The sequence below is a fragment of the Vicugna pacos genome, chromosome X (assembly GCF_048564905.1).
Source record: "Vicugna pacos chromosome X, VicPac4, whole genome shotgun sequence".
NCBI lineage: Eukaryota > Metazoa > Chordata > Mammalia > Artiodactyla > Camelidae > Vicugna > Vicugna pacos.
The window spans coordinates 93277781-93293098 of NC_133023.1; the positions used below are offsets into that span (position 1 = coordinate 93277781).

Below are 15318 nucleotides of genomic sequence, written 5' to 3' on the forward strand. Positions count from 1 at the left end.
GATTGGATGAGAAACAAATTACTTATTTCTATGTTTAATCAGGCAACTTATCCTTATATAATGATAACGCAAGCCTATAGTATTTAAAATACGGTATATGCCAAAATCTTCATATTTAAATTCAGATATAAAATAAAGCACACTGTAATCTGCATATCTAAGTAAGACTTGGCCCTTGCATACAAATACATGCATCCATTTACTACAGATGAAGTCAGTTCACCATATTAAAAGAGGGGCTAGGGGCTTCAGCCTTTATCACCACAATATAGTCTGCCCTTGGTGTAGCAGGAGAGGTCTGGGTTAGAAGATGGTGAAAGCCACTGGTTAGTAACCAGGAGACACTGGGAATACTGGGGTCTCATGACTACTCATGTACCTTCAGGTAAAACTGCCAAGCATGCAAGGTGGCACCCATACTTAACTCAGCCTCAGGGTTCCTCATTAGAGCTCGGAATGTCTGAACATATGAACAAAAATAAGGCCCTATTTTTATCCACCGTATTCATCTAAAATTCTGAAAACCATCAGTCCTATTTCCATTTTAAAAAATTAAATAAAATTCTAAAAAAACCCTCTTTCTCGAAATGGGGACAACCTGGTCCTCCAGGGCTCAGTGTAACAGCAGGGAATGCTCCTTCCCATCTTGTTAGGATGATAACTGCCAGAACACTTATCACTTGGGCTGCATCTGCTTCCAATCCTATCTCCCTGGCCAGCCTTTGCCCTCGCCTCTCACAGCCAGGGTCTCCTCCTCTTGTCCCAGAGGCCTGCACACTTGGTTGCCCTTAGTAAAGGCAGAGAGGAAGGAATCCTACTAGCAACTGGCAGGGGCAGGAGCATCTGGTCCATTTCTGCGGAACCAGAATGCCACTGTAACAGTCAACTACAGAGGGCTTTGTTTTGAGCTGCTCACTATTCAGAAAAACCAGTATTCCTGTTGTCTCTATGGGACTAAAAGTGGACACTGACCTTTCACAGAAACCCAGAGGCTTTGGTACAACAGTCCTGGGTGGTTCCTCTGCAGAACACTCCGAAAACAAAAAATTGCAATGCAGAGTGACACAAGAGTTCACTGTACATCTTCTGGTGCCCATGTAATAAGCCCAACCCCTAAAATGATGACCAAGGTACATAAACAGACAAGATGCTCCATGGAAGCCTTGCTAACTTAGGCCCATCTCCCCTGCACTGCTCCACCAGTCCTCCCAAATTTGTCCCAGGACCCACTGACAGGAACAGACCCTGTGATCCAAGTACCTGCACTGGGGTGGGGAGGGTGAGATGGTGTAAAAAGCACATCTCCTGGGAAATGAGACGAGCCCCATGGGCCAAAATGAGGAGTCTAAATGTTCTAGAACACTAGGCTTCACTTGAATTGTCATTCACCCAAGACCGAGGGCTTCTCCTTGGGGTTATCACAATTCTAACTAAATACTTACTTATAGAATTACCGAGTCAGTCTCTGCCTCACCTTTTAGACTGGGAGCTCCCTGCACGCAAGGCTGGGCCTATGTCCTCTTTGGTCGCTACCTTATCCCCAGGGCCAAGCACCATGCCTGTCAATTCAGAGGCACTCAGTAAACAGCTGCTGAGTGAGTCTTCAGCCTAGGCACCCCTTTCTGCAGATGGAAGTTCCAATGGGTAGCTTTACACTCACAGGTAGGATGCTCTTAGTTAGGAAACCGCTTTCGGAGGGTAAAGAGCACCCTACTTACAAGGACTCGGTCGTGCATTCATTCAACAAACATCTGTGAGCTCCAGGCAATTGTGCTAGACGCCGGGTATAGGGCAGGGAATAAAAGAGGCAAAGTCCCTGTCCTCAGGTCAGACTGTGAGAATGGAGCGAATGGGGGGGGGGTCTGTTTTACACAGAAGTCCCGAGAGGCTTCTCCATGAAGATGAAGGGCAAGCAAAGCCCGGACACCTGTAAGGGAGCCATGCTGCTGTCTGGGAGCGGTGTCCCAAGCACTGAGAATAAGCCCAAAGGCCCCAACGTGCCTGCTGTGCTTGAGGAAAGACAGAGTCCTCCCTGAGGGGCAGAGCAGGGGGAGAGCGATAAAAGAGAAGTCGTTGTGGGCTAGCATGGGAGGGGGCAACAGACAGATTCTGCAAGGCCTCAAGCTTTGGCTTTCGGTGTGGGTGGCAAGGGGACTCACTGGAGCATTCGGAGCAGAGAAGTGATATGATCTGAGGGAGGTTTAACAGAATAGAGTCACACTGGCTCAAGTGCTGGGAGCAGACTGGTGGGGGGGTGGAGAGGGAGCAAGAGCCAGAGCAGAGACTAGTTAGAGGCAACTGCGATAATCCAGGTAAGAGGTGATGGGGGATGAGATCAAGACAGTAGTTATCGAGGTGGTTTAAGAGGACAGCTCCTTGGATGCATCTTGAAAGCAGAGCCCAAAGATAGAGATTATGAAAGAGCATCTACACAGAAACATTTCCCACCCAGTCACCTAAATCTTCGGTCAGATCACAAGAAAACTGACACAATCTGTCATTTTGGAAGGTCCCGATTTCTTCATTTGCCCTCCAACCTGAAAGATACAAGGCCATCTGAAAGATACAAGACAGCCACATGGCTTAATGATCAATCCACCTCCCACCTCCCAGTAAAGCCTTCTTCCCAGAATGTATTCAGGCCCATCAGACCTGAAGGGGCAGGGAAAAAAAGTTAGTTCCAAATTGGGGATAAATAAGGCAGAGTATTAACCAACCAGCCAGCTAGGGGCCTTTAGTTCAAATTCAGTTGAAATCAAACCCACTGCACCCTTTAGAAAAAAATTCTTCCCATAAACATGAAAAACCATTCCTTATCATGGCCTCCAACATCCTAGTAAGAGAGTGATGTTTAAGGAGTATTTCTGAAGTACACCAGTGAAAAGCTGTCTTATTTTTGCTTTTTAAAATCTTAGCATGGGGAAATATTCTATAATTAAGGCAATTTTAACAATAGTAGATAATAATTTGACTATAAATTGTAAGGAATGTAATGACTGCTTATTCTGGCACCAAAGAAACAGGACTTTCTGTGAAGTGACTGCCAAGAAAAATGATACTCCCACTCAGACTGGACCATTGCAAGTAGTAACTGTTAACCACACGCTTCACACTGCAGTTTGCAAGGACACACTGCTTTGTTTTCATCTCTAACCAAACATCAGACTGAAAACTCAATGGAGACAAACCATGTGGTGGAACCGAAAAAAAAACAATAACTGAAGGGAAAAACTTTTTCTCTGGTTTAATGCTTGCTGGGATGCCAACGTCAAGGATTTGGAGAACTAAAGAAACCTCTGCAGTCCAAAAGAAACCACTTCCCAGTCTGCTCCTGTAGACAAAAGCCCAACATCAAGAAAGAAGTCATGCTCAGAGGCTTGTGACAGCCAATGGACAAAGTAGCTGCCAGAAGAAAGGATGGCCATGAAAAGAATGGCTGGGATAAGGGGGGGAGGGGGATCAGGTGACCTTCAGCTAGACTAGACAGAGACAGCAACACTGCCTGGAGCCCAACCTGAGCTTCCTAGAGAGGAGGGCTGTGAGCACCCGGTGGAGAGGTTAAAGCAAGGAACAGGAGCAAAGGCTCTTTCTTCTAGAAGCACATCTGCAGGTAGAGCTGAGTTCCTGTTAATGTCTGGAATAGACAATGGCAGAAGCAGTAACCATTTGTCTACCAGGATTAAAATAAACCACATGAAACACTTAGCTCCCACCTCCAAGCAAGCTAGGAAGGAACACTACGGTCTAGGATTAAAAAATACAGAAAGGAAAAAAAAAAACCACTTTCTTTTTTCCTTTCTTAGGCATCTGAGACTGAAATGTATTAGAAATTTTAAAATAAATTAAATAGCTGAAAATAAATGAATTGACTTAAAAAGGGAGGGATGAATAGAAATATTCATTCCTAGAATGAGTACAAAAGTCACAAATCATGCCAGAACTTATTTTGGAACCACAAACATGTCTCAGACACCTAGTGTGTGCCTCGCAGTGTGATAGAAACTCAAGCTGCGCTGTCTGGATCAGGTGTGATCGGGTGAGGACTTTTTTTTTTTTAAAGCTTCAAATAGCCACATGTTCAGAGATGAGGACCATCAAATGTGTCCTCATTCTGAATACAGCACTCCTGTCCTTAACTTCTAGTGTTTCTTTAAATATGATTATACATTTACTGAGTTTGGTAAATGTTTAAAAGAGAAACCAATATTCAAATATTTAAAACCTGTCACCTCTAACTAAAAACCAACTCTTGCCTTTTGTGACTTCAGGTCAGAATGACAGTTTCCCAAGCTGAGCACAGCAGGCAGTAACAGCAGTAGGAACAAAATCTACCTGGGATGTTCTAGAGGACTTAGAAGGTGCAGATGAACAAAATTACCACCCAAAAGCTCTGACATGAATAAGCCACTGAAGGAATAATATACAGCCTTTAACCTATTTTTTTAAGGAAAGGACAAACTGACACATAGAATTGATTCCTTATTGGCCCAGCACTGGTGGGAAAGTAGATGCTCTAAAAAGGTAATTTGCTTTTAAGAGCAATTTTTGTATTTCACATAACATCCACTCTTTCCAAAATATACTTTCTGAACTTTGAAATCAGAATATACCAAATGCAATTATTTAATACTGCTCTGAAATATACTAGGGCCCTTCAGGGTTACAGAGGTGCCAGCCCATCCTAAAAGGTCTCAAACTGCCAAGGATCAGCAAGTTCTGGGTCTCCTGATCAACTTCTGGCCCCCCGGCCTGTTTCACGCTGTCATCCCTCACTTCTCCCAGGTGTCAAGTCTTGTCTGCCTCAAAAATCATCGCTTCTTCTGACCCCTCCACTCTCCTACCAGTACTACCTGCTGCTTCTAATCAGCCCTGGATGGCAAAGGTAGATAACCTAAGCTTTTTATCATCTCACATTTAAACCCTACCTACCTCATTTTTTTATTTATAACATATTTATTCATAATTAACAAAATGTAAAACCAACCATGGCGTCCTTCAGTAGGTGAACTGCTACAATATATTCTTGTACATTCTGTGAATGGAATATTATTCAGCACTATAAAAGGAATCTATCAGGGCATGAAAATATATGGAAGCTTCTTAAATGCACATTACTATACGAAAAAAGCTGATCTGAAAAGGGTATATAAGATTTAAACAATATATTTCCTAAAGGCATATGTTATCTACCTAATTTGAATCTAAGTGCCTCAAAAGCTTGATTCTGTTACTTGATTTAAAGTAACTCCTTGAATCCCCAGCACCTAGCATTCTGCTCTTGATAGAAGAGCTATTCAATCAATGATTGCGGATGATAACATTTCTGAAGGCCTTTTCTCCAAGCAGAATGCATTTATGACAGCTGCTTCTATCATTTAGTTTATCTGCTTACTTCCACATTCCCAGCTGTGTTCTGGATGGTTGTGCCGGCCAGAAGCCTAGGGATTTACTGTACTTCTATTTCTTGATAAGATACTTGAAGAGAATAAACACATGGCAAAGAGGACATTAAAGTAAGGGATAAAGAGATTTTTTTTATTTTACCAATAAAGAGAAAGGGAAGAGATATCACCTAGCACACTGACACTTAATCAATAAACAACAGCAAGACTGGATTCCTTTCTAATTCTCTCCAAAGTACACTCAAGGTCCTAGTCTTATTTCTCTACCCTCAGCAAATCATCACTGGTGATGGCATATACTTGCATCTTGATTAAAAAATATTTTTTTCCAAGTTTAACAGACCTTCCTCTTCATCCCACGTTGGCCAAAATTAAAACATGAATGCATCGACTCTAAATTAAAACTCTTCTGAGATGATACTTCGTAGATTTCACTGGGAAATTTAGAATCACAGAATCTCAGAGATGCAAGGGACCTCAGAGATCATCTAGGGCAATGGTTCTCAACCATGGCTGCTCATTAGCACCACTTTTTAGGAGCTTTTAAAAAAATTACCATGACCTAGCCCCACTGCCAGAAAGTATGATTTAATTGGTCTGGGGTGGTGCCTGGGCATTAGTAGATTTTAAAAGCTCTCCAGGTGGTTGTAACATGTAGCCAGAGGTGAGAATCCCTGATGTAATCCAGTCTTCTAGCCACCCCCCTCCCCCCATTTTTTCCAACACAGGAGAAAGAACCTCACCAAAGGTAGCAGACAACTCTCACCTGTCACAGAGCTAGGCTAGAAGGGCTCCTTCCAAGAAACCATGTCCTCTCCGTGTAAACTACTCCACTGAGGACAGGGGGGTTTCTTCCCTCTCCCCCATCCCTCTCTCCCACTATTATTTTCTCTTTTCAATAAACCAACATCCCCACCCATCTCAAAGTAAACGCATTTTCGGAACAGACTTTGCCTTGGAATCCCATTGCCTAATTCTTGAAAGTCTAAACGAGGTTATGTCTGTTTCCCTGTATCCACTTGCTTCTTTTCCCTTCACTCTGGGAGGTTCATCAGCCATGGTTTCCCCTTCAAGAAGCCCTACTGCTTTTCTTCAGAGAGGCTGGACTCAGCCCACCCTTTTCACCATTATCATCTCATGGGCCCTCCTCTTTCCAATCTCTGGCAAGGTTCACCTCCAATTCTCTCTCAGCTCACTTAATTTCCAGTTAGTACCTGCCCTGCCCTGCCATACCTCCAGGACTTCCCTCATCTCCTGCCTTAGACTCTTTCCATTTTGTGAAAGATGCCTTTTTCCCTGAAGCAGCCTCTTTTACTCTGCCAGTTCGTCATGCCGGGTTCTTTTTTTCTTCCCCCAAGCAGCTGGTCTTTTTGATGTCTGGCACACATTTATCTGGGCTTCCAATAAGATGTTTTTACATAGTTTCCAGGCTTCCTGGAGGTTACTGACTTTTCTAACTCTTCCATTCAATTTTTTTCCCCTAATTTCTAACATTTGTTAGAGGTTCTTTTTCAAAAGTTGAATACCTGGCTGATGGATCTCTTTGATTTCTCGCTCCCACCAGATTGCTGATTTAAATGCATCAGAACTTAAATATAATATTTCAAATTACCTCCAGGATGGAATCGCTTCATGAATTTTCTGCACTTTCATGTTCTCTATAGTAAGCAACAGATGTTTAACCAAGTGGAATTGAAAATGCTAGTTTTTACCTGTTCACATTTTAGCGTGTCTGCTTATACAAAATATTCTGATATCCTTAAGCCTGTGTTCTTTAGCTTGGTAAAAAAAAAAAAACTTGAGATTTTATTTTTAAAAAGGTAAGTGGCGTGCACTGAAGAGCTCTACGTGCTGAATCCAATATGTTAAATTACTCTTCTACATTTGCGCTAAGTTGCCTAATCACAAAAGCCTCAATTGTTTGTTTCTTTAAGAAGTATACCTCAAGGCAGGAAGAAAAACAGAATTCAGAATCTTTCTGAAGAATCCCAATAGCACTCGGTTATTAATGAAGTGGTGAAGGCAAGTACTCCCCCCAAAGAATAAAAACATTCTCCAAGTTATACCAACATTTCTAGGAGATTTACTTGAAATTTATTTCACTTCAGAATGTTTAGACCCAAAGGCTGCCCAGGAGACCAAGAGACCATGAGATGACAATCTATCATCAAGGCAGCATAATCCCATTATAGCATCGGTGTCCTGTCAGAGAATGCGGTAAAATTGTCTAGGGCATCCTCCTCACTTCCTTAACAAATACTGCACCACGCTATCGCACTTGGTACTATGACTACGGGGCACACAAAATGCCAGGAGCTGCCATCTGTCCTCAGATTGCTTACAGTTGAGGCAAGAAGACATACACACACGTGCCTGCACACACCACTATGAAATAAGTCAGCTGTGTGCAAAGACCACGGATCTGACTCAAGCAAGGAATTCAGAAGAGGGCGTATAACCCTGGGGAGTTCAGAAGTGACTCAATGAAACTATCACTTGATACTTGGAACCATGGAAGCTCAAAGCAGAGGGATGAAGACTCCATGCAAAGCACCACCGTAAGGAAAGGAGGCCGATGGAATGAGGCGGGGGGGGGGGTGTGAAATAGACCAAAGGCAAGTAAAACTGCTGAAAACAGCCTCCTGACCAACAGCTTTCCCTTGCCTCACCAACCCTTAATTTGCAGTGCCACTAGTTACCTTCCAAACAGCTTGACTAATGACCTTCCCCTCCTCAGAAACTATTATCAGCTCCCTATGGCCCAAGAAATACAATTTATATTTCTTCTACTCCTAACATGAGACTGTCTGGGTACAACACTCTGCTGGCAAAGGACATGATTGGATCTTTCTACCACAGCATCAGAATGGTGCTGTGATGATGGTCTTTTTCTAGTTAGATGCCAGTCTTCTCATAGCTTATACTCCTAAACCAGCCCTCTAAGGGAGTTGGGAAGATACCTTTTTATTCTCTGCATAACATAGCACAGACTGTGCTCTGGGTCAGAGAATACCTGGGTTCAAATTTCACCTCTAACAGCCACTAGCAGTGAGACTATGAATATACTTCTAAATCCCTTTAACTGTTTCCTTGCCAATAAAATGGGGATGATCATGATGAAAATAGTAATTATTCTGACTTCACATGGTTGTTGGGGACTTTAAATGAGATGATCCATTTAGGACCAGGCCCAGGGCAGGCACTTAATAGCTGCACGCTCTTCTCATGAGGTCAAAATGCACTTTTGCTGAACATATATGGGAACCAGCTCAGTGCTAAAACAGTTAATGTTATTGGGGAGCCAGAGACTCGCTTCCAACTGATTTAGATTAACACTGATATTGTTTCCCTTGTTGAGACAACAAAAAAACTTCCTTTTTCATTCTTCAGTCTAGTCTCCAGCTAATCCGGAAATTGCATGCAACCCAATGTGAGTCAAATAAAAAAAGAAAATAGTAATTATGCTGAATCAAACATTTTCTATTTGTATGTTCTAACTAGAGATTGAGCTGCATAAGCCAGAACTTTTACTAAGCTCTTTGTTGAGCACAGTTCCTATACCACATGGGACGATTTCTATACCGACAGGCCCTGCGGCTCAGTGAGAGCCTCTTCTCAAGTTAAACACGGGGAGCCAAACTGACGATTTCAACAGAAAAGAAAAATTACCAGTTCTCTGCAAAATCCACCCCATCTACTGAAAGTAGGTTAAGAGGGAATACAGTTCTTGAAGCCATACGTTGTGTCGTACACGCAATCATTAACTCAGTATCAGAAAGGATTCCTACCTCTCCAAAACACAGGTTTTCCCGTGTAGCCCTAACAGAGTTTCCGTGATTCCCAGAATCCTTTGAGGTATGCATGTGCCTGCGTGCATGCTCACACGTGCACTGCTCAGGAACAAAAATGGGAACACGAGAATAAAAACTCCAAAATCGCAACTATGATGCCAAGTCCTCCTTGGTATCATTCCGTGTCACTGTGGAAGGGTCCTCTGACAAGCTTAAGAAGCTTTCTTACCGACTGTCTCACCCTGCAAGACAATTTCAAACAAAGATTAGAGTAGCAATAAAAGGCCAATTGTTGTATATCCTTTATCCTGGCCTTATGGAGGGAGGCACAATGAGAACGGTAAGATTTTACAATTTCTTATTATTAATAATATTTATTTTTACTACTGAACTACCATTAGGGAGTGAATACCTGAGTCCCAAATCCCTTCTCCCTGGGAACTCTCCAGGAACCTCCCTCTCCTCATCTGTACCACTCACATAGTACTTATCACACACCATGTTGAATTCCAATCATGTGTGTGCACAGATTATCTCCCTACTACCTGGAAAGGTCCCGGTGGCAGAGGCTCTTCTGTCCTTCTTGCTGCCTCCAAGATGCTGGGCACAGAATACTGTACCTAGTAGGTGCTCCAAAAATTATGCCCATTGAAAGCTGAACAAAACCCTATCCTTTGTGTTAAAGATCCCTTTTGATCATGGCCTCTGGGCTACCCATTATTTGGTAAGTACAGAGGTCAAGCAGACAGGCAATGTAGGACCTCGGTTGGAGGCCCTGTCAGCATGATGTACTCCCTGACACCCTTGAGAGCACATCAGATTATCTTAATTATGATCTTAACAGACTGAGAGCCCTTAAGAGCGTGAAATATTCTTAACGCCTGTTCAAACCTCTAGAAGGCAAGTGCAAGGCCGTCGGAAGTCAAACCTTAAACTTGGGCTAAGCCTGGGGCGAGGCACCCAGACGCTGTGACCCTTTGCCTGGAACACAGTCCTGGAGTTTCTGCACTTAAGAAAACATCCTCCCCTTCCCCCGCCACCCAGGAAAGTATCTGGCAATTAACTCATTCAAGTCACCACATTGACTATGCTCTCCAAAATGACCAAAGTTATCCGACTGTAGCGCAGGGAAGACAAGGATAATGTATGCATCTGGAGAGGCCAGAGCGATGGTAAAGATTACCCCTGTTTCTATACTGGCCGTCTAAAGGTATTTACTTGGGTCTGTCTGTGTTGTGACAGTGTCCTAGACTCAAATGAATGCCTCTAACACTCCACATTTTTGAGCCATTCAGTCATGCATTTTTGTTATTGTTGAAAGTGGTGCGAAATTGCACTGCATGAGCTAAAGTCCTTGGTGGTCTTCCAAGGATTCCAGCTAAAAAGGCACTTCCTTTGTTCCTCAGGAGAATGCAGTCCAGTAGGTCATTCAAAAGGGGAAATAAAAGCAGCAGCCCTGGGAGGGAGATGAAGGACAAGACAAAATAATAAAATGTTTTGGGTGTGAGCACATTAGCTTCCATTTCCTGCTGCTGGTCACTAATAATTCTCCTACCTTTGGGAGGAAGATGACCAGAGAGACATTGATGCAAAATATTCCTCAGGTGTTTTCTAGGGACCATGACAATCAAAGGGGACACCTAGCACTGTCCTTGAGCACCCTTCAAACTTCCTTTTTCCTGAGATGCTGGCTGGGGACGATGTCCTGCCATCGGAAGACAGGAGACTGCACAGAGCCAGGCTGGAAAGTGAGGAGAGCAATATCACAACCCACTCCCTGAATGCCTCCAGTCCACCTCAAAAGCACATATTGTTTGCAGAAGTAGAAGATGAAAACTTGTCACACCCCCATTAAGTGCAGCGCTGCATCTATCCCTTCAAAATGTGGGAATGACAATTGTAACCTTCACGCCAATCATCTCTGCTGGCCCCGGCCCAAACCGTGCAGGGCACAAAGACCCCAAGTCTGACCTGTGGAGCCCCCAAGCTTCACTGGCTGCTGGTTCACTTCACTTTTTCTGGCGGGCCCGGAGGGAGAGAGGAAAGAAAGAGGGCTTTTTAAGGGCTCTATAACCAATAAAATCGTGCCGCTCTTAAGACCTACTGGAGCTCCCCAAAAAACAGACAGCCCAAGGGCAAACAGTTTCTGATCAGTAACGTGCAAGTTAGCCGATAATTGCCAAGGTGCCGTGGGCTCCGAGGCTGCTCCAATGATTTCTTAGGTTCTATTTCTAGAAAGATGCCGGTCACACTCGGAAAGTGCTCGGGAACTTCCCTCAATTACCTTTGTAATTTATGTGTAATTGATGACTGCACTTAATCTCCAAGGTTATTAATAGCCCTTCCAAAAAATGACCCCCAAGTCTTCCTAAGCCTTTGGAAGTGCCTGGTTGAAATTACACTATTTCCTTTGCTGGCTGCCGGCCCCCTGCCCGCCCCACCCGGGTGACCAACACCACGAGGCAAAGGCGCGCTCTGCTCACTTCCATGAAAGGTTCGGAATGGAGGCTTGGCCCCCGGGGTTCGAATCGCTCATTTCTCCGTTAGGTTATGCTGGCCACCAGCCAGTTAGATTCGTGGTTCTTTCTGAACCCTCGGGGCGAACAGGCTACCTGCGCCGCCGCTGGCCCCAGCGCGGCCCGCGGGGCTGCGCGCAACAGTTGGCCTTGGCGAATGAGTGAGTGCAACCCAGAGGGGACCCGCCCCGCCACCACCGCCCGCCGGGCGAGGAGGGGCGAAGGGCACCCGCCGGAAAGCTGCCTCCTCAGCGCTCCAAGAAGGGCTTTCACAAACACCCCACGCACCCCCAGCGCCGAAATCCGGTAAACTTTTTCACAGGCTAAGTCGTCTCCATTTGCATAACCATCTCCAAACTGAGATTCGGGTTTCCTGTAATCAGTCCTTTCAAAGGTTTGTAATTTAAAGTGCAATTAACCCTTACAGTGAGGTGAGAAAAATAGGGGCGGGGGAAATACCCTCCTCATCCAACACCTTCCGGAAAGCAGGAGAGTTCCCAAAAGTCACGATCTGGAGGGCTGGAGAGTCGTTTGCTTTTTAAAGGCGACTTCTAAAGCCGCTGGACCCACTCAAACTCCTAATCCATGTCAGCGGTGGGAGAGTGATGGGGAATGGGTTTTTAAAGATCAATGAAACATTAATTCAAGGTCTGCGTTTTGCGCTCCCCGGAATCTGGCAAGCTCTAGAAGGCACCCCTACTGGTGACCCCCACACCCCCTACCCGGCCGCTCGCCACACACACAACAAAGCGGGGAGCCCAGTAAGGAGTATAACCCGGAAAAGGCGAGGGAGCCGGTGACACGCACTTTGCGGGCCAGAGCCCTTCCTGGGACTGGAGAGACCGCGGGAGGGGATGGGGGATGTAAGCGGAGCGCGGGAGTGGCACTTGGCAACTCGTGGGCGCCCCTCCGCCAGCGGCGCACTGGCGGCAGCCGCGGCCGTGGTAAACGCTCTGCGCCTGGGGTCCCTCTGGCGCGCCTGCCCATTTCTCCCTCTCGGCTACCTGCGTCCCGCGCGGGAGACGCGAGGAGTTCCGAGGCCCCTTCTCCGGAGTGCCGGTCCCGGCGCTCGCCTCCCGGGGGCTCCCACCTACCGTTGATCTCGTGCGTGGGGGCATCGTTCTTGTCGAAGCCTTTGGACACGTAGAGACGTCGCACTTCCGAGCAACTTTTCGACTTGAGCTCTGCAGCCAGCAGTGCGGCGCTGAGCGCGGCCAAGGCGCAGAGAAGCGCGGGCAAGCCGAACCGTGCCATGGTGCGGGCCGGGGCGGACGCGCTCCAACCTTTGGGACTGTGGACGGAAAGTGGCGGGCGGGCGCGGTGTCGGGGGCTCGCGAGCGGAGTCAGAGGGCGAGGGAGTTGGAGGAGTTGGAGGAGGAGAGCAGCAGCAGGAGACACGGGGCGAAAAGTGGAGCTGGGCCTCGCGCGTCAGGCAACGGTTCCCGGTGCCAGGCGCCCGGCCGGGGGAGAAGGAGGAGGAGGGCGTGGAGGCGGTGCGCGGCCCAGGGGAGCGGAGGCGCGGGCCGGTGACCTCGGGGCTCCGCGGGGGCAGCGATCGGGGCGAACTGGCCGGCGGCGGGACAGGGGCGCGGGGAAGGAGGGGAAGGTGGCAGGCAACGCAGGGGCCGAGGAGGGCGTGGGCGGCGGCGGCGGCGGCGGCGGGCGCTCGCGGCGCGCGGCTCGGGCTGCCCGGCGCTGGTCCGCTCCGCTGGCTCGACTCGGCTCGGCTCGCTCTGCCCTCGGCCGCACGGCTATGCCCTCTTCAGCTCCGCCGCTGATTGACTGGCCGGCGTGCGCGGCGACGCTCGACAAACTTGGCCCAGCGGGCGGCACTCTGGGGGAGGGGGCGGGCGGCGGGGGGGCTGGAGACGGGCGGGAGCACGCAGGGCCGGGACGGGAGAAAACCTGGAAGCGGGGTTGGATCCGGAGCGGCCAAATCCACTTCCTAGGGGGCCGCACCGGGCGCGCGGCGCTCCCTCGCGCAACACGCCCCGCCGGGCTCCTCCCTCCTTCCCTCCTTCCCTCCTCCCGGGAGGCGGTGAGCCTGCCCGCCGCCCCCCACCCGGAGAGGAAAGGCTAACTTCTCCGGGGTGAGAGGCCCGAGTCCCGGGGGACCGAGCGGCTGGGGACTTGTCCCGAAGCCCATGTCCGAGTCACAGGCCTTCTGCTCGCGGCCACCTGACCCGCTGCCCGCGGGCCAAAGCCGGACTGAGCCCTCCTGTCTCATTACCTCCGCTTCCCCGTCCCCCCGCCGCTGCCGCCCCGCAGCCTGGAGGACCCTCCTAACCGCCCAGCTCCGGGGCTCGGAGGGGGAAACACTGGCATTACTCTCATTGTTTCTCTGCGGGCACCAGAGGGACTTGGGACTCCAAGCTGGCCCTAGAGCGTCACCTGGCCTTCTCAGACCTGCTTTCCATCATACGGTGTTTGTGGCGCATCGCCCTGTTTGGAACCCTGGCAGGCGTTCTCCCCTTCCCCCGCCCCCGCCCCCGCCGCCGCCGCCGCCGCTTGGCTGTGCTACAAGTCTGACCAAACCTTGAAGCGGGAGAAACAATTCCCCCCTCCCGCCCTCCACCGCCAGGCGATGGGTCAAAGTCAGGGTTGACCTTGGAAACATTCTGGCTCAAACCCTGCTGCACGGAAGGAAACTGAGGCCCAGAGAAGGGAAGTGACTTGCTAATAGCATGCAGTTTTGGGGGCGAGGGGTGGTTCCAGAACCCGGGACCTGACTCCCAGGTCGCAAGGAATAAAGGTAGCCCAGGACCCCCAGTTCCCCTCCCTCTTCAAGTCTCTTGAGAGACACATCTCTCTGGGACCTGGTCTCTCCTTAGCCCCCCAAAAACTGGGAATGGGTGAGTCTTCCCACCTTCTAAGCTTTGTCAGATTCCATTAATGAGTGTTTTTGAAGCTCCCTGGGCTCCTTTAATGAAGGGAACTGTGCAGATTGGGAACTTGTCATTACCGTTGTTATTGTTACAATCTGCTGTAACAGGTTAGGGTGAGAAGTGCCTCAGACACCTCGGGAGTGTGCTGGGAACTAGGCAGATAAAAAGGGCTGGAACTTATTATTTGGCTAGACTCTCAATTCCCATAAAATTACATAGGGTGAAGATATGAACCATCATTACAATTATCGCCCTCATAGGGTTTGCTGAGACTTCCTCCACTGTTGTTTGTAAACCCCGTTGACTTGGTTGGCTGTGAGGAGCTGTAGAAACTAGCTAACTGTTGTTTTGAAAGCCCACTGCAGACTCTTCTACATTTTATTAACTCTTGGAGATCATCAGTATAAACAGACAGATTGTGACCCGTCTCTAAGTGGGACTTACAATTTCCCATTTCTGTGGCTTGGCAGAACATTTAACACTGCAACTAGGAGAGGAGTCTTTCTAAATATGCAAACTCAACTGCAAATGAATTTCCTGCCATTTCCAGGGACTTTCAAATAGTCCAGCTTTTCCTCAAACTGATAACCCTCAGGTCCTCAAGGCATTGCTAGGGCTTAGTCCAGCACTTTTAACTTTAATGGACTGATGCATTTACTTGAAGATGTTCTTTACCAAAGAGAATAGATGCAACTGACATTAATAACAAAATGAAACCCAGCCA

General features: G+C 47.7%; 1 protein-coding gene across 1 annotated transcript in view; it reads right to left on the minus strand.

Moving 5' to 3' along the window:
* The window catches only part of GPC4 (glypican 4), a 100974-nt gene extending 87433 nt beyond the window's left edge, over positions 1–13541 (minus strand). The window contains exon 1 of the mRNA XM_006215968.4: positions 12804–13541. Within this exon, the coding sequence (XP_006216030.1) occupies positions 12804–12963 (160 nt within the window). The 5' untranslated portion in view covers positions 12964–13541. The remainder of the gene's footprint in view (positions 1–12803) is intronic.
* Positions 13542–15318: the final 1777 nt, after the last annotated feature.